At 49.8% G+C, this 18,361-nt stretch overlaps 2 protein-coding genes and 1 pseudogene across 8 annotated transcripts; 2 read left to right on the top strand and 1 right to left on the bottom strand.

Annotated features, from left to right (window-relative positions):
- The first annotated feature begins 79 nt into the window (after positions 1-79).
- Positions 80-4,991, top strand: Tigd3 (tigger transposable element derived 3). Of its 2 annotated transcripts, none has more exons than XM_006230805.5 (2): positions 80-2,370; positions 3,202-4,991. In XM_006230805.5, the coding sequence occupies exon 2, from the start codon at positions 3,219-3,221 to the stop codon at positions 4,629-4,631; it is 1,413 nt and encodes a 470-aa protein (XP_006230867.1). In that variant the 5' UTR covers positions 80-2,370; positions 3,202-3,218; the 3' UTR covers positions 4,632-4,991. The 2 variants fall into 2 exon arrangements, with proteins under 2 accessions (XP_006230867.1, NP_001101043.1); NM_001107573.1 differs by having other exon boundaries at positions 2,212-2,370; positions 3,205-4,631.
- Positions 4,992-8,976: 3,985 nt separating this feature from the next.
- Positions 8,977-17,227, bottom strand: Slc25a45 (solute carrier family 25, member 45). 6 transcript variants are annotated; one of them, XM_063274640.1, is made up of 6 exons: positions 15,876-17,227; positions 14,562-14,669; positions 14,297-14,372; positions 13,831-14,016; positions 10,109-10,367; positions 8,977-9,989 (listed from the first exon to the last, which is right to left on the bottom strand). In XM_063274640.1, the coding sequence occupies exons 4-6, from the start codon at positions 13,993-13,995 to the stop codon at positions 9,721-9,723; spliced, it is 693 nt and encodes a 230-aa protein (XP_063130710.1). In that variant the 5' UTR covers positions 13,996-14,016; positions 14,297-14,372; positions 14,562-14,669; positions 15,876-17,227; the 3' UTR covers positions 8,977-9,720. The 6 variants fall into 6 exon arrangements, with proteins under 6 accessions (XP_063130710.1, XP_038947299.1, XP_038947296.1 ...); XM_039091371.2 differs by having other exon boundaries at positions 14,301-14,372; positions 15,876-17,081; XM_039091368.2 differs by having other exon boundaries at positions 14,301-14,372; positions 14,562-14,666; positions 15,876-17,081.
- On the top strand, positions 11,732-11,869 carry LOC120100409 (U2 spliceosomal RNA; annotated as a pseudogene).
- Positions 17,228-18,361: the final 1,134 nt, after the last annotated feature.

Below are 18,361 nucleotides of genomic sequence, written 5' to 3'. Positions count from 1 at the left end.
TTTTGTTATGAAAATTCAAATTTATAGCAGTTGTTATAAAGAATGAAGCTATTTTAATTAATAGAAAAATTGGGTTAAAATCAACTTTAGCACCCTCTCTATATTTGTGACTTTGGCTGGTTGGGAAAACTTTAGTAGATGTGAATATGTAAGTGGAGGTGGAACAAATCTGTGACATTGCAATGTCTCTTGGTTAAAGTGGGCCCAGAAGCTTGTTTGTTTTAGAGCTGGGCCTGGTAGCTCAGCAGGAAGAGGGATTGATGCTCATTATCTTGCTGAGGGCCAAGTTCAATTCCCAGCTCTCAACTCAGGTGGCTCACAGCCACCTGAACTCCAGTTCCAGGGGATCAGAGGGCTCTGTGGTTTGTTTGGTCACCTGTGCTCCTGCAAAATCCCACCTGCCCACTCATCTTCATCCACATACAAGCCTACTAATGCCATCATGGAACTAGAGAAGGTTTTGGAAAAATGATGAGGCTGCTGGAGGAGTAACCTACCTCAAGTTTTGTCATCTGATGTACCTTTTTAAAAAAAAGGATTTATTATATGTGAGTACACTGTAGCTGTCTTCAGACACACCAGAAGCAGCCATTAGATCACATCAGAGATGGATGTGAGCCACTGTGTAGTTACTGGGAATTGAACTCAGGACTTTTGGAAGAGCACCCACTGCTCTTAACCGCTGAGCCATCTCTCCAACCCATATATTATCATTTTAAAAACATGAGCTTGGCCATGGTGACACAGGCCTTTGGTCCCAGCACTCAGAAATCAAGGCGAGGCTGGTGGGCAGGGCAAGTTCCAGGACAGCTATGCTAAATAAGGAGACCCTTTTTTTTTTTTTAATAAGTACACTGTAGCAGTCCTCAGACACACAAGAAGAGGGCATTGGATCATGTGTATACCTACACACATAGTTTTTTTTTAAAGCATACAAACATATTCATGTTCACATATATTTGACACTTTTGTTTTATTTGTTGGCTAGGATGGTCTCAAACTTGTAATCCTCTCTCACCCCAGTGCTGGAATTACAAGCTACCATGCCTGACTTTTTTTTTTTTTTTTTTAAAGATTCAGTTACTTAATGTACCACCCGAAGTACCCTCAAATTTTCTGGAACACCCTGAGGTCATAATTGCCAATAGAAAGCTGAGCCCTGGGGTTGGGGATTTGGCTCAGAGGTAGAGCGCTTGCCTAGCAACCGCAAGGCCCTGGGTTCGGTCCCCAGCTCCGAAAAAGAGAAAAAAAAAAAAAAAAAAGAAAGCTGAGCCCTGGCCTGCTACTGCACAGAGTGGTCTGTACCATGCACTGCCTGTCTGACTGTGTAGGTCAGGAGTACAGGGAGTGATGCAGTTATCCTTGGCAACTGAGCAGTCTTGAGGGCCAAAAAAGAAATGTGCAGGGATTGGGGATTTAGCTCAGTGGTAGAGCACTTGCCTAGCAAACGCAAGGCCCTGGGTTTGGTCCCCAACTCCGAAAAAAAGAAAAAGAAAAAGAAAAAGAAATGTGCAAATGCGACCACTTAAAATAGGTTTAAGAGAAAATTTTAGGTTCGTAGGAGACCACACTTGGAGAGACTGACAGCATCCACTGGTAAATGGATGGGCTCTAAACCTATGGAAAAGACAGAAAAGTGGGGGTCCTGACTGTTTATGGGGCAGGGAGGGCTAAGTTATCTACACATAGATGAAATGTTAAGGAAGGAAATGACTAACCTAGGGATTTAGATCTTGCCGTGAGTCACCAAAACTGGCTTTAAAAAAGTCCTTTTTTTGCCACCTGTGTATTCGGTAGCCGGTTGGCCAGACTGGAGGCCAGCGCTGTCCATGGTAACTAGTTTTTGTGACTAAAAGCTTACATTCATTTCCTCCTTTCATCTTCTTTCCAAAACAAATCCGGGAGGGCCGGCACCCCTGTTTGGTACCCTGTAGGGATGGGGTCAAAACCACCCGGGTCGCAGGCAAGGCGCACTGGTCGACAAGAGATAGGCACTAAGGGTCTGGTTCCCGCCAGACCCTTGCTCTGGCTCCCGCTACACAGCTCAGGAAGCTGCTCCTCCAGAGGGCTGACGAACCGCCACTTCCACAGCGTCCAATCAGATGCAACTGGAGGCGGGACAAGTTTCTGTTGCTGGCTAATCAGGTTTGTTTGGGCGGGGCTGCGGAGGGGCGGGAACGAGGTTTTCCCAGCCCTGAGAGACCCGGGCGCCGGTGGCGCGCGCTGGGCCCTGCTTTGCGCGCGCCCGCTCCCGAGCAGTCCCTCGGCGCGCTCTGCCCTCAGGGTCGCGGCGCCCGTCCCTCTCTGATTCTGTCAAGGCCCAGGAACCTAGCTGGGGCAGGGACTGGAGCCGCGGGACGGCACCTGGAGGTGGGTGCGGAGCGGGAAGCCGGGTGGTTGGGTGGCGGGGTGGGCGGGCGGGCTGGGTCAACGCCTGTGTCGGTCCAGTTGACTGACTAGGGGTCGAGGCGGAACGAGCCGGGGCGTAGAGCCCAGCTCTGGAGCTGCCTGCACCCTGGCCGGTGCTCTCGTCTCTCTGATATCCCTCCAGGCAGAGGACACTTCTTCCCTTTTGCTGCCCTCAGCCTCCTCACCCTGTCGCCTGCCCTTTGTCGTCTTGGCACCTTCACTCTCTCCTTCAGGTTGAACCATTGACTAGCTTTACCACCCGCCTTGCCATCACCAAATTGGACTAGCGCATTCAGACTTCATTTATCTGGCTTTGTCATCTGTACCATCTCACCTGTTCACCTCGACTCTGTCCCTTCAGTCTACCACCAGGCTTCATTCAACCATCAAATTTCAACCTAGGCCCTCCTCATCTCCTCTCAGGGGTCTCCTCCCTGTCACCCTGTACATGCCTCACTCAGCCTCAGCCCCAGGCCTCCCTGTTGTTGCTCCTTTGTTGTCTCTACAGCTGTCTTCTGGTTGTCTTTACAGCTGTCCTTTGACCTCTATTCATCCTTCCATCCCATCAATACCAAACCCCAGCCCAGAATTCCCTCTGCCTGGGACCAGAGACATTCTGCTAGCTCTGTCTGTTCTGGCAGTCTATTCCTCTCTTCCCTCCATCTGGCCATCCCGTGTCTCTTTCAGCTGGTCTAGATTAGCCTTCTGCATTACAGCTGATTGCCCTGTCCTCAGGCATCCTGTACTCTTGCCCTCAGCCTCTGGCACGCTCTCCTACTTTTCTTCCCCCAGCAGGCTCTCAGGGAGCCATGGAGCTAAACACCAAGAAGAAGCTTCACGCCCTGTCCCTGGCTGAGAAAATCCAGGTTCTGGAACTCTTGGATGAGTCCAAGATGTCCCAGTCAGAGGTAGCACGGCGCTTCCAGGTCTCACAGCCCCAGATCTCACGTATCTGCAAGAATAAGGAGAAGCTGTTGGCAGACTGGTGCAGTGGCACAGCCAACCATGAGCGGAAGCGGAAGCGTGAATCCAAATACAGTGGGATCGATGAGGCTCTACTCTGCTGGTACCACATTGCCCGAGCCAAGGCCTGGGATGTAACAGGGCCCATGTTGCTCCACAAGGCCAAGGAACTAGCCGATATCATGGGCCAGGATTTCGTGCCCAGCATTGGCTGGCTGGTCCGCTGGAAACGCCGAAACAATGTGGGCTTTGGGACTCGCCAGGTCCTTGTCCCTCTGCTCCCTCCTGAACCTCCTCCTGCAGTTTCCCCCTCTCAGGCCCAGCCACCTCTTTCTCTTAAAGACTTCTCACCAGAAGATGTTTTTGGCTGTGCCGAAGTACCCTTGTTGTATCGAGCAGTGCCTGGCAGAGTGTTTGAATGTGATCGGTTGCAAGTATTGCTGTGCGCCAACAGCAGAGGCACAGAAAAGAGAAGGGTATTTGTGGGTGGGCTCCAGCCTGCCCCAAGATGCTTCTTTGGGGTCAACAGTGAGGCACTGCCTGCCTCTTATCACCCTGACTTAGCCATTCCATGGTCAGAGTGGCTGGCACAGTTCGACCAGGACATGGGACAGCAGGGCCGACAGGTAGCCTTGCTGTTGGCTTCTGGAGTGGTAGAGGAATGGGCCAGCCCTCCTGGACTCCACCACGTGCGACTCCTGCCTCTCTCCACCTCCAGCACCACTCCTTCCCTGCCTGGCTCTGTGGTTTTGGCCTTTAAGGCCCATTACCGTCACCGTCTGCTGAGCAAACTAGCTGCCATGCAGAGTGGGAAAGAGGGTACCTCACGTGCTGAGGCCAGGGCCAACATCACAGTTTTGGATGCTCTGCATATGGTGGCTGCAGCTTGGGCCAAAGTACCTCGCCAGCTCATTTTGACCAGCTTCATTCAAGAAGGGCTCGCTCCGGGCAAAACACCACTGTCTCTGGACAAAGATACTGAGATGTCACCGGTCCCTAGTGGGCTGAGCCAAGAGGAGTTTTCTCACTTTGTGGACCTGGAGGATGAGGACCCAGGGCCTAGAGTATGCAAAGAAGAGACCAGTACTGAAGACAATGGGAGAGAAGAAGATGGCTTTGAGTCCCTGCCCACCAAAGCTGATGCCCTGAGGGCACTGTGCACCTTGAGGAGGTGGCTTGAATGCAACAGCACCTCTCCAGAACTCTTCGAGAAATTCTATGACTGTGAGGTGGAGGTGGAGCAGCTCTGCTGTCTGTGAGGAGGCATGGCTGCCTGTTGTCTCCCTCTCCTGTTTCCCATGGAAACACCTCTCCAGAGGCAGACTGGCTCTTTCCTGTGGAAATCATATGTGGAGGGTGTAGAAGGGAAGGAAGTTGGAACACAAAGTCTAAGATCAGAGTAAAAGTTGTTGAACCCTAGAGTTTCTATAGATGGGGCCTCAAGAATAAGAATCTGAGCTGTGTAGCTTCTAGGCCCTGGTGAAACTTCTAGAGCTTTGTGGGGAGTTAGTCTAAATAGGGTAGAACCTAGAAAGGTAGACTTCCTAACAGTGGCCCCATTCCTTGAATTTTGTGTCAAAACCAATTCTGCTTCAGGAAATAAAGTTTATAACCAGAAAGTCAGGGTGTGTATTTTCTTTTTACTTTCTTTCTTTTGGGAATGTGGTCTTGTGTAGCCTGGGCTGGCCTTGAACATGCTCTATAACTGAAGATAATTTTGAATGTCTTGATCTGCTTGCCTTCCCCTCCCAGGGCCAGGATTACAGGGGTTCACCACCCTTCTCTGATTTATGTGATGCTAGGGATTAAACTTAACCCAGGGCTCTGAGCAGACTGAGCTAGCGATTTACCAACTGAGTTGCTCCCGACCTTCACAAGGCATGGTTTACATGAGAGAAGGGTGAAGTCTTTCTATAAGGAAGAATCCTTCACACATGGACCTTCCTCTTGGACCACACTTACAAGAAGAAAACTTGAAGACCATGTCTCAGGACAATCCAGACCTTTGCAGTTCTTAGCATCGCTTCAGCATCAGACTGTGTGTAGTGCAGTGGCCAGAGGCAGGGCAGGGAAATAAGCTCTGGAACACTCATTCACTCACTACACTTTTTCATCCATTTATTCATTTCATCATAGTTCCCTCATCATGACCTCCTATGTGACAAGATTGCAAAGATGACATCTCCGCCAAGCAGGACCAGAAAGTGATAACAGACTTATGCAGTGCTTTGGCTCCACAAAGCCTAGTGAAACCCAGTAGTGGTGAGCTGGTTTTCCTGCTGTTTGTGTGGGGATGTTGTTTTTGGTTTTGAGACACGGTCTTACTATGTAGAGCAGGCTAGCCTTAACATCTCAGAGATCCACCTGCTTCCACCTTCTGAGTGCTGGCATTAAAAGTGTGTGCCACCATGCTCAACCATGCCCAACCTTGTATTTCTTTTTAATTTTTATTTATTGTTTATGTGGGGTGGGGGAAGCACACACATACATGCACACTTGCTACCATGCATACATGAAGATCAGAGGACAACTTTGTGGATGTTGTTCTCTCCTTTCTCTTCTATGTGGGTTCTGGGAATCAAACTCAGGTCTCCAGGCCTTTGTGGCAAGTGCTTTTACCGCTGAGCTGTCTCACCCACCAGTGGTGAGTTTTGATATTTAGACTGCTGAATAGAGAGAAAAGTGGGAAGGATAGCCAACCAAAGGATAGCAAGCCCAGGCCAGTGGGGGGTGAGGGAGCACCCCGGAGTATGATGTGTGAAGGGGAGACGTTCTGAGAGCCCCCAGTAAACTGAGCAGCTGGTAACCCTGTGTTAGCAGTGGTTGGCTATAGGTGTTTCCAATATGGGTATATTGTAGACACTGCAATGGGACACTTAACTCAGAGCCATTTGGGGGCTGGGGATTTAGCTCAGTGGTAGAGCGCTTACCTAGGAAGCGCAAGGCCCTGGGTTCAGTCCCCAGCTCCGAAAAAAAAGAACCAAAAAAAAAAAAAAAAAAAAAAAAACTCAGAGCCATTTGAGGTCTAGTACTTTGACCTATGACCAGGTCATTCATTACACAGGAAACTTGTTTATATTGGCAGATACCCTGTATCTCTTGTGTGTTCCATGTCAAGTATATCAGTCACTGTGTCACTCAGAGCTAGACTGTGTTCTCCCCAGTGGAGAGGTCAGTCTCAGAGGATGGATGCTAGTGTGACACATAGGGGAATGAATATTCATTCATTCAATTGGGAATGAAACCAGGACCACTAAATCCTTTTGCTTTTGTCTTTATTTTCTTTAAGATTTGGAAGGTTTAATTTTTTTTAGATTTATTTATTTTTACTTCCTGTATAAGAAGGTTCTGTTATGCATGTATGTATGGGTACCACATTCGTGCTTATTGAAGCCCCTGCAACTGGGGTTACAAATAGTTGTAAGCCACCATTGGTGCTAGGAATTGAACCTGGGTCCTCTGTAAGAGCACAAAGGCTCTTAACACCTAACTGTCCCTCTGGCACAGCTTCTCTCACTGTAGGAATGCTGGTTCACAGATCCTCAGCACTGCATCAGGCTTTCTCTGTGGGTTCCAGAGATTAAAGCAGGGCTATGCAGCAAGAGTTCTTATCATTGGGCCATCCCCTCAGCTCATCTTTTGTCTTTATTACAGCCATTGTAATAGAGGTGACAAGGGACACATTGTACCATTACAGGTTTCTTTCCACTTCTTTCTCTCTTTTGTTTTTTTTAAGATTTATTCATTTATTATATAATTAAGTACACTGTAGCTATCTTCAGATACACCAGAAGAGGACATCGGATCTCTTTACAGATGGTTGTGAGCCACCATGTGGTTGCTGGGAATTGAACTCAGGACCTCTGGAAGAGTAGTCCGGTGCTCTTAACCACTGAGCCATCTCTCCAGCCCTGTTTGTTTGTTTTTGTCTTTTTAGTTTGGTTTGGTTTGGTTTTTTGAGACAGGGTTTCTCTGTATAGCCTTGGCTGTTCTGGTACTTGCTCTGTAGGCCAGGCTAGCCTCCCAAGTGCTAAAAGGCACTTTAAAAGATTAAAAGGCGGGGTTGGGGATTTAGCTCAGTGGTAGAGCGCTTGCCTAGCAAGTGCAAGGTCCTGGGTTTGGTCCCCAGCTCCGAAAAAAAAAAAAAAAAGATTAAAAGGCAGAGTTTATGGTTTAGAGAGACAGATAGAATCACACAGAAAAGACACTCAGAGGTGAGCATGTAATGACAAACCAAGGAAGAGGGGTGACATGAAAAAAATGTGTCAATTGGTTCTCAGTATGTGGCCCACACCTGCAGCTGTGGCTGGGAACTTAGGGAAGTATGCATCCTCTTACCCTCCAAAAGCCTACTGAGTTGGCAACCTCGAGGTTTGGCTCAGCAAACTGTTTGAACAAACCCTCCAGTTGCTTCGGAACCATTGGCATAGCTGGAGGAAACAGAAGATGTCACGAAGGAGGAGCCAAGAACTGAAAGGTGCGGAGGTACAAACTCAGGGAGAAGAGCAAGAGCAAATCCTTGTGGGAGAGACCCAGATGTGCTCAGCAGAAGTAGGTTAAAACATTTATCAAAAGCAAATGTCTACAGGCATCCCCTGCTGGGGAAAGGAGTTCAGAGTAACTAGAGGCTGTTAAAGAGTACAGTCTAGCTAGCTAGCTAGTTATGGTTTTTCTTTCGAGACAGAGTTACTCTGTGTAACCCTGGTTGTCCTGTAACTTACTCTGTAGACCAGGCTGACCTTGAACTTAGATATTTGCCTGCTGACTTAGATATATGTCTCCTGAGTGCTGGATTAAAGGTATGTGCCACCAGTGCCCAGCTCTCAGTTAGTTTGTTGTTGTTGGGTATCATTCTGGTTTTTAATATTTTTTTCTTTTCTTTTTCTCAGAACTGGGGACTGAACCTAGGGCCTTGCGCTTGCTAGGCAAGCACTCTACCACTGAGCTAAATCCCCAACCCCTGGTTTTTAATATTTTTATGCTGGGCTAATGCCTTTAACCCCAGAACTCAAGAGGCATAGACTAGCAGATCAGCCTAGCAAGGTCAACCTGGTCTACAGAGTGAGTTCCAGGACAGCCAGGGCTACACAGAGAAATGCTGTCTTGAACCCTCCTTCAAAATGTTTTTTTTTGTTTTGTTTTGTTTTGTTTTTGTTTTTTCGGAGCTGGGGACCCAACCCAGGGCCTTGCGCTTGCTAGGCAAGTGCTCTATCACTGAGCTAAATCCCCAACCCCCTTCAAAATGTTTTATTTATTGTTTTGTGTGTATGGGAATTTTGCCTCCAAGCGCATACAGTTTCCACAGAAGCCAGAAAGGGTACTGGATCCCCCAGAGTTACAGATGAGCGAGCTGCCCTTTGAATGTTGGGATTTGAAACTGGTTCCTCTGGAAGCAGTTAATGACCTTAATCACTCGGCTATCTCCCCAGCCCCTCAGGCAGTTTTAAAATCTAATTCAGCAATTGGGATGGATAATCAGACAAATATAAGGAAAGATGTGAGTGAGGGACAGACAACCTGGAGAGGGGCCAGGGCACAGACATGGAGGTTGGAAGGCTCACAGCCATGTGTGTGGTGGGAGCAGAGACAGAAAGGGATCATCAATACTGCATCAAATGAAACTTTATTGCATGTATCTGTTCAAGAGACAGAAGTATGACCTTGACCATAAGACTCTCACAGACTAACAACTCAGAGGAGCAAAAAACTAACCACGAAGTACTGTACACAGAGGTTTGACTGAGGTAGGCAGGAGGGCTGGGGTGCTTGGGTACCCCACAGTCAGCACAGATGGGGCTGGAAGGACCCCCAGATAAAGAGCTCTGCCTGGATCTTGAGGAGAGTGGGCCACTGGAGGACAATAACACCACCCACCGCACTCCTGGGACATGAGGGACCACACCAGGAAGTAACCAAGAGAAGGCCACCCAGTCAGGCAGGACAGCCAGGAGCCTGGACCTGGGTTTCCCTGAAGGTTTCTGGACATAAAGAAGACAAAAACCATTCTCCTATCCAGGGAGTGTTTTGAACTCCAGGGCTAGGTAAAGCCAGGACAGTGGCTGCTCTCTGAGAGCTCCTTCACAGGGACAGTTATGGCATGGTGGCTTGGATGATTTTCATGTACTTTGTGCCCCTGCTTCCTGGACGGAAGTGGCCTGGTGAGGTGGGCTGGAGGGTGTGTGTGTCTTAGAGTCTGTACAGGGCCAGGTTCTTTGGTTTCTTGCACATTGGCTCCTTAACAAGGCACCTCTTGCTTTTGCACCTAAAAGCTGGGTGCTTTAGCTTGGTTTTCCAAGCTGCTGTCAGCCATAATTCTGCTGTAGAGCTGCCAGTGTCACTGGGCCAGGCTCATCTCCACAAGCGCAGTAGGTATTCATAGCTGAGGAAGGTGGCAGCATTGACAGGAAAGGCACGGGCACTATTGAGTGTCATGCCCTTGAAAAAGACTCCTATCCCCTCCTGCCGGAAGCTGCTTGCCATACAGTCCAGCATCCCTCCATACTTTCTCCCCTTCAGCCCATCCATCTGCATCCGGGACTTGATCACGTCAAAAGGGGTGGCTGTGATCCAGGAGGCTATGCCTGCAAAGCCCCCTGCCACCAGAACTGTGGCTGAACCTGGGATAGAGGGAGCCAAGGTTGAGTCAGACTGGAACAGGGCATCTTCCGATCCCAGTCTTCAGTACCCTCTATAGCCTCGGCTGTACCCCCACCCCACCCCACCTCACCCCACTTACTGGGATTCTGGCCTTCTGGTGTGTACTGGCGACATAGCCCTTCATAGGTGACAAAGTACATTCCCAACGTAGGAGTGTCTCTCAACACCAGGGCCCAGGATCCTCTGAACAGTCCCTGAGGTCCTTCTTCTTTCAAGATGGAGGCTGCACAGTGCACAGGTCCCCGGTACCGGGGTGTAGAGCTCCCTATCTGCATCCTTGGCTCTGTTTGGTTTTGTAGACGGACTTTGATGAGGTCAAAAGGAGCCAGGCAGTAGGCCTGTGGAGAAAGACATGGGGAGGACTGGGTGGGGCTTAGGCTTGGAAAATGTCTGCTTTTAATCATAACAGGACAAAGAGGGTCCTGCCATCAATTCCTAGCCTCCTGCATGGGAGTTGGGTTTGGCCAACTGTCTGGGTGCAGTTGAGAACACGATGCCTCCCTTATTATCAGGCCTGATAGGCTCAGCACTGGCTCCTCCTCCTCCTGAGATAGCAGGCACAGGCGTTCAAGGACATGTGGGCCTGGTTCCTGGGCTCCCTGATTCCAGGGAGGACCACGTGTTTGCAGTGTCTGGGGCTCAGTAAAGGTTCAGCAGCAGGAAACAGTAAGCAGCTGAAGCTGCAGAACAGACCCAACATCATCAGAACAGAAACGAATGCTCTCTCCCTTCTGCATCACACCTCTCTGAAGCCCCAGGTCAGCCCTCCTTGCCTCTGACCAAAAAGGCTTATGGGGCAAGATGGTGGTAACAGGTGGGATTTGGTAGGCACTAGAACCCTTTGACAGCCAGGATACAGATCTGGGGTGAGCCTGGACTGAGCTGAGAGGATGTGGGAAAGAGGAGGTCACCATACCAGTGAGATTTGAGTCAGGGATGTAACCAAGTCAAGCAGCTAGGCGTCCAGGGTGTGCCTTTAATCTCAGCACTAGGAAGGCAAAGGCAGGCAGATCTCTGTGAATTCCAGGCCAGCTTGGTCTACAGAGCAATTCCAGGCCAACCAGTGCTAAGAGTGAGACACAGACAAAGCAAGAGAAACTACTGAAGCTCAAATGAGATTCTGGCTGGGTGTGTTGGGCTCCTGCCTGTAGCTGGTGTTCTGGCTGGTTGTGCTGGGCTTATGTCTGTAACCTAAGGGTGCAAAAAAAGAACTACAAAGAGTTCAAAGCCAGTCAAGGCTACATAGTGAGCTCCAGGCTAGTGTGGGCTACAGCAGACTGAAACTGTCTCAGTAACCCAGTGACTGGGGCTGGAGAGATGGGGGCTCAGCAGTTAAGAGCACTGGCTACACCTCCAGAGGACCCAGACTCAATTCCCAGCATCCACATGGTGGCCCTGAATAGCCATCTGCATCTCCAGTTGCAGGGGATCCAACACCCTCTTCTGGCTCCTGTAGGCACAGGCATGCATCCATTTGCATAAAATAATAATTAATTTAAAAACATTCATTACGAAAGAAAAACAAAAGCCAACCAGAGCTGGAGAGATGACTCAGTGGATTAGAGTTCGTAGTGCTGTCCGAAGGATACCAGTACTCATCTGGGACAGCTCACAACTGTCTGCAACTCCAGTTGTGGGGTATCGTACACCCTCTTCTGGCTTTCAGAGGCAGAATTTAAATTGAATTTTAGAATGAAGAGAAATCACTTCTTGGCCTTTTGGCTAACATCAAGTGTAGAATTAAGATAAATCTTTTTTTTTTTTTAAATGAATGAAACCTGCTTGCACTCTCACATGCTGTGTCCCAGCACTTAGGGTGGCTAGAAGCATGTGAACTCTTGTTCAGCTCTAGGCCTGGTTGGTAGTGGAGGGGCTGGAGGCTGACTGGTGCCTGGTTTGAGCAGGTGCAGGCCACATCGAGTGCTTCTGCTGCAGCAGAGGATGAAGCCCCTTCGTAAGATGGGGCTGATGTTTCTTCCAGAGCCTGCCAGCAGGGCTAAGCTGAGACATTCAGAGATGGGTTCCTGATCTGGAGCTCCAGGGTTGAAGCAGGGGCATCTTGTGGTTTGGGAACCATGGAGCCTAAAGGGTTACTTAACCCCTAACCAAGGCACAAGCAAAAGTTCCGTGCCAACAAAAGCCTTCGGCTCCTGTCCCTTCCTCTCACTTCCTCATTGAAACAATTGGCTCCGAAACCCTGTTGACGGATGTCCTAGGACACCCTGGCTTTAGCAGGTTCCTGAACCCAGGCACCATTTGTGGCCCTAACAGTTCCTGGTTCTGCTTTTCAGAGAAATGAGGAGGTCACTGAGAAGTAGAGCCTGGCTGGGCCTAAGTCAGGCCACTTTGCCGAGGTTCTTACGCTTCTTTCTGTGTTGGGGGTTACAGGCCTCTGAATTTAAGACGTGTGTATCTAATAAGGAGCACAGAGCTTGGTCGGGTGGCGTAGAGCTATAATCCCAGAGTTTGGGGAAAAGGCAAGAGGGTTTTGTCATAGGCTTTAGGTTAGCCTGATCTACATGGTAAATTACAGGCCAACCAGGGCTACATAGGAAGATCCTGTTTTGAAAACACTAAAGGGAAGGGGGTTGGCAAGACAGTGCAGTGGTTAAGAACACACGCTGCGGGGCTGGGGATTTAGCTCAGTGGTAGAGCGCTTACCTAGGAAGCGCAAGGCCCTGGGTTCGGTCCCCAGCTCCGAAAAAAAGAACCAAAAAAAAAAAAAAAAAAAAAAAAAAGAACACACGCTGCTCTTGCAGAGGACTGGAGTTCAGTTCCCAGCACCCACATGGCAGCTCACAACCGTCTGTAGTAACTTTTGTTCCAGGAGATACAACACCCTCAGGCCTCTGCAGGCATTTGGCGTACATAAGTGTATATATGTAGGCAAAGCGCTCACACACATAAAATGAAAAAATAAGTAAATAAAAAAACCTAGGAGGTGGGAGAGGAGGAAGAGGAGAAGGGAAGAGAAGCGAGCACTTGTCTCCAAGGCCTCTGTAATCATTAACCACTGCTATGCACACCCTGACTTTGTCCTCTGAGCTTGCTCTCTGCCCCATGAAGTATCAGTGGCATCAGGGCAGGTACCCATTAGAGGGTCACCTAGGAGCCCATCTGGGGTGTAGAGCTGAGCTGGCACCTGTCCCTTTGTTCTGTTCAGCTCAGACACTCCCTTTAGCTCAGGTCCCTTCTGGGGCCTAGAAGCTCTTCTAGTCTTCACCACACCCCACAGAAACCTGGTCACTACAGTGCTAAGAACAAAGACTGACATAAATGATGGGAACGACTCACGCAGGGATTGGCCGGCCATGACATCTGTGACCTGTGGGAGGCTCGGAGTTTGATTATGGTTACTCGGTGCTGCAGGCAAAGGCCTGGTGGAACGGGTAGGATGATCTCTAGGACCACTTAGGATCGCTTCAGGACAAAACTCAACCCTACTGAGTATGACAGCTCCTCAGGGTCAAAGGTCACCATGCTGTATAGTCTTCCCACAACTCTGGGACTGGTAGAGCCCTTTGAAGGTAGACAAACCTGAGAGCAGGCATTGGCTGCTTCTGCCTGGCACCTTCTTCACACTGACCCCCAACTTTCTGCTTTTTGCTCCTCCTCCCAACCCCTGGTCTCTATGACCTTCCACCTCCAGCCTGGCAAGGCACAGCATGGCTAGACCAATGGGAGCAACGTCTACTAGCATCTCTTAGGATGACCTTCTACACGGTTGGGAATCCCTAGGGGTGGACAACTCAGATCTGTCACTGTGCCACCTACATGTGTGCCCGTACACAACCCTCTCACCTGCAGGAGACCCCCAGTACAACCTGCTATGAAGATGTTTGTGTAGCTGGGTGGCTGAGCCCGTCGCTCCTGATGGGAGGTGGCTGTAAGTGCCAGCAACGTGTTGCTGTATACTCCGAACAGGACAGAGTTGACCAGGGCTACACTGGCAATGGGGAAGCTCATTCCCTTGAAGAAGCCCAGGACCTGCAAAACAACATGGTAGCACCATTAGTCATGGTGAGTTTCTGTGTCCCACTTCCAGCTCTGGCCAGGCCTCTGAGCTGTACAGCACTTCTACCCAAGCCCTGTCCCAGACAGACAGCAGGTGGAGGAGGCTGTGAGGACTTCGACTCCACTTTTGAGGTGCTAAATGACTATTAGATAGCCTCAAGGGTGAAGACTTAGAAGCTGTTAGCAAGCAGCAAGCAAAAGGAAAGAGGCACCACCTGCCCCAGATGACTCTCACCCCAAAGAAGTGGGCTACCTACTGACTCATGGCGGTAAGTCTTGACCACGCAGTCCACAATGCCCTGGTACGTGTTTTGGGTCTGTAACCGCACCTGGATGGAAAGTGCTGGGCATGTGAGGCAGATGGGCAAGCCAGGGCTGCTCCCACAGTTGCAGTCAGGTCACCCACGCAGCAGACGCTGGCAGGCACGCCAGTGAGCCAATGGTTAGCCAGGCCCAGGCTCTCACCCAGGATCTAGCCAGACCATCTACTCCACCTCTGGTGCCTTTGCTACACTCACCTTTACAGTGTCAAACGGGTGCCCCAGGACCAGGCCCACGGCTCCTGCGGTGGCAAGAAGGTGGTGTAAGTGAGGCCTGTGTGCCAAAGTCTAGGAAGCAAGTCTCTGCTAGAGGAAAGAAGGGTGCAGGCTGGAGCAGGAAGCCTGTGTGTGCTCAGACACCCACCATCTACATTCTTGGGGCTCCACAAATATTCCAGCTGCCTACCCCACTCTACCACACCTGGGACTGGGTCACTAAGGTCCTGGGACAAAGGAAGGAGGCCCATGGCCTCACTTGAGGCCACACAGACAATGGGAAAGAGCCAGGTGTAACACTATCCCCAGCTTTGACTGGGGAAGATGAAGCTCTAGGCCAGTGTTTCTCAACATGTGGGTGGTGACCCCATTGGGGGCTGCATATCAGATAGCCTGTATATCAGATATATATGTTATAATTCATAATAGTTGCAAACCTAGTTATAAAGTAACAACAAAATGATTTTATGGTTGGGGTTCACCATAACAGAAGGAATTATATTAAGGGTCACAGCATTAAGAAGGTGGAGAAAGGGGCTGGGGATTTAGCTCAGTGGTAGAGCGCTTACCTAGGAAGCACAAGGCCCTGGGTTCAGTCCCCAGCTCCGAAAAAAAAGAACCAAAAAAAAAAAAAAAAAAAAAAAAGAAGGTGGAGAATAACTGCTCTAGAAGAAGTGGCTACTATTCCAAATTGTGTCAGCCTGTCCTTCTGCCTTCCTTGAAGAATTCTGTGGCCTTGAATGAGAACAGGCCCTGCTGGCTTGTTCCTCCTGCCTTCTACCTTGTCACAATTATCAGAACAGAGCAGAGAGCCCTTCTTAGCGTCCTACCAGACCCAGGGGAGAAAGCCACCCACTAGCAGTCTTATTCTCTGCAGAAGATGTTGTTTCTGGGGTTTGGGGTGCACCACCAGGGGCAGGTTCATAGTGTCCTTTCTCAAGGCCCAGGAGTGTACCCACTGCCAGGCAGGGCAGATTTCCAAAGGTAAAATAAGGACAGCCGGAGAGGTCAAAGGTGAACGTGTTCCAGGCCCCTCACACTGGTCTGGGAGAAGGGCTTGGTGAGGCTGTGCTTTGGCTGTCAGATCCCTACCACTCTCTGGCAGCATGGCCTTGGGATACAGAAGCATTCCTCCTTGCTTCTTTCTCCTCTGCCTCCTTGGTCATTCCTAGAAGGCTCTGGGGACAGCTGGCTGCTGGGTGCTCCAGAGAGAAAAACTTCTCTCAACAACCCATCCTCCCAGGGAAGTGATCCACCCTTAGGGATGATATGACAGAAAGAAGAAAAATGTCTCACCAGAGATCCAGCCAGCCACAAACTCTTCCACAGGCATTTTATGGGCTCCGGTGGAAACTGGTACTCCAAGCAGGCCCGCGGGAGACTGTTGCAAGTGCGATTCCCCACCCCCTTTCCAAACTCGATAACCTCCCACTAATGTTTAACCCTGGCTGGAGGGTGACTGGTGGCCCAGTGCCCAGACCTCAGGCAACCATTAGCGAGAGTGAGCCAACGTCTGTGAGCCTGAGACTGGAAGAGGCCTGAGAAGTAGGGAATCTCTAGGGGCAGGTTGACAGCCGCAGCTAGGCTGAGTTCTGTGCCTAGACAGTGACAGCCATGTTGGGTCACAGAGGGTGGCAACCGAGTCCTAGTTTAGTGAGCCTCTCCACAGCTGCCTTGGTGTGCAAGGATGAAGGCCTGCTTGTCCAGCCGGTTCATAGCAAATTCCCATTCATTCCCACCCACCCTGACAAGCTGTGGCTATGTGAAGTCAGAACGACCACGAGGTGGCAGTCCCAGGCTACAGTGGCCTGCAGCAGCCACCTAAGCCTAGTCAGGATGAGAATAACCCGAGAAAGAGAGGCCCTGGCCCCAGAAATGACTCACCAGGCACTGAGCCTGTTTGTCTACTCTCTCCAGAGTTGTTTACAGCCATGAATCAGAGTCGCAGCCTCCTCTTGCCCAGGGGAAAACAATGGGGCTTCTGACCGTACAGTGGCCCCCGATACACTACATCAAAATCCTGCTCTCCTGCCTTTCCACCTCGGGACGATGGGGCAAGAAGGCCCTTAGCAGATGCCAGGCCTTAGATTTAGATTTCTAAACTGTCTCTAAACTGCAACAAGCACATTTCCTTTCTTTAATAATTAAAAAGGAAGAGGCCGAGTCTCTTCTATGCTGAGTCCTCACTGTACCGCCCTTCTCCTCTGACCTCATGTCCTGCTTCCTGCTCCACTGAAAAGGGCTCTCAGCCTCCAGGCCCTAATGCTGCTTCCTCCTTCTGGATATACTGTCTTGGGCCTCCTTCAAGCTGGGGTGAAACCTCCCCTTCTGAGTGAGTCCTTTCTCCACAAGGCATCTCATGGAGAATTGTATTCGCTCCCCACGCAGCCCTCGCCTCTGCACAGCCCTTGCACATGCACAAGACCCTTGATCTGTAATAGGAGGTGGGGAAGATTCATGAAAACCAAGGATGAGGGCGCAAACTGTGCAGCTACCGCTCCGTGTGACTTGACTGGGCCCCTCTCTGAAGTGGAGATGCTTCCCTGGGACCCACCTGGTGTCGCAGTCCTCTCAGGCCTGTTCTGAAGGCCTGAAGGGCACTGGCCTTTGACCTTGGGCAGAAGTTGGGCCCTGGACAAGTCCCTTGGCCTTGCTCTTGTAGCTGACCTATCATAAGCAGCCAACGGGTTGTCTGTACAGCTGAGGATCTGTGACTGCTTGATCACTTACCTCCCTTACATGTTTAAAGGTTAGAGAACATGGCGCAGGGTACATGGAACACATGCTAATGAACGACCAATGGATGGATGCATAGAAAGGTCAGGAACAGCATCAGTGGCCAAAAGAATGAAAAAGAGCAACGGAGGAGTGGACAGAGACAGTGTGACACACATATGTACATGGTGCAGATTTAAGGTGTAAAGGACAATAAAATGGTGCCATTTGCAAGTAAATGGTTAGAACTAGAAGATCATCATGCTAAACAAAGTAAGCTGACCTCAGAAAGATAATTATCACACACTTTCTCATAGACAGATATTTAATTTTAGAGTACACACACACACACACACACACACACACACACACACACACTTTCATTCTTATAAGATTTATGTGTTTGAGTGTTTTCCCTCCCTGTTTCTCTCAGGAGTAGCTCAGCTCTGTTCACATGTACGAGGCCCTGGGTTGAACCTGGAGCAACACACACACACACACACACACACACACACACACACGCATGCACACACACACACACACAGAATTTTTAAAGCATTCAACATATAAATGGTGACTACTAATCCTCTTGATTCCACTCACAGAGCCCATAGGTGACACGTGACACAGAGGAAAGGACTTGGCCTAGGCCCAGCACATAGCAGATAAGAAGGAACTGAAGACTTTCTCCTCTCTGCCTGTAGCGGCTTGTATCTCCTACAGCCACACTGTGGTCTTCTGTAACATCTGTTGTTGTTGCTGCTGCTGCTGTTTGTTTGTTGTTCTGTTTTGTTTTGAGACAGAGCCTCACATATCCTAGACTGATTTTGGACTAGCTGTGTGGCCGAGTATGGCCTTGACTTGTGCTGATCTTCCTGATGCATCATCCAGCGCTATTATTACAAGCATTTGCCCCCGTGGTCAGCCCGCCTACTATAGTTTTGCTGGTTCCCTGCCCTGCCCAGCCCGCCCCCTAGCCCCCATACAAGGTCTCCCTGTATAGTTTAGCTCTGGCTGCCCTGGAAATCAGAGATCTGCCTGTCTCTGTCTCTCTCTCTGCTAGGATT

Source organism: Rattus norvegicus, chromosome 1, assembly GCF_036323735.1.
Source record: "Rattus norvegicus strain BN/NHsdMcwi chromosome 1, GRCr8, whole genome shotgun sequence".
NCBI classification, from domain to species: domain Eukaryota; kingdom Metazoa; phylum Chordata; class Mammalia; order Rodentia; family Muridae; genus Rattus; species Rattus norvegicus.
This window is presented reverse-complemented; position numbering and strand designations above follow the sequence as displayed.

What these genes read in the sequence shown, in the direction of transcription:
- Tigd3 (XM_006230805.5), top strand. Translation starts at nt 3,219, where the DNA reads ATGGAGCTAAACACCAAGAAGAAGCTTCACGCCCTGTCCCTGGCTGAG.
- Slc25a45 (XM_008760179.4), bottom strand. Translation starts at nt 16,512, where the DNA reads ATGGCTGTAAACAACTCTGGAGAGAGTAGACAAACAGGCTCAGTGCCT. An exon ending in AGACTTACCGCCATGAGTCA is followed by an intron (nt 14,017 to 14,300) that starts GTAGGTAGCCCA and finishes GTTGTTTTGCAG; the next exon opens with GTCCTGGGCTTCTTCAAGGG. An exon ending in ACCAGAAGGCCAGAATCCCA is followed by an intron (nt 9,990 to 10,108) that starts GTAAGTGGGGTG and finishes CCTCTATCCCAG; the next exon opens with GTTCAGCCACAGTTCTGGTG.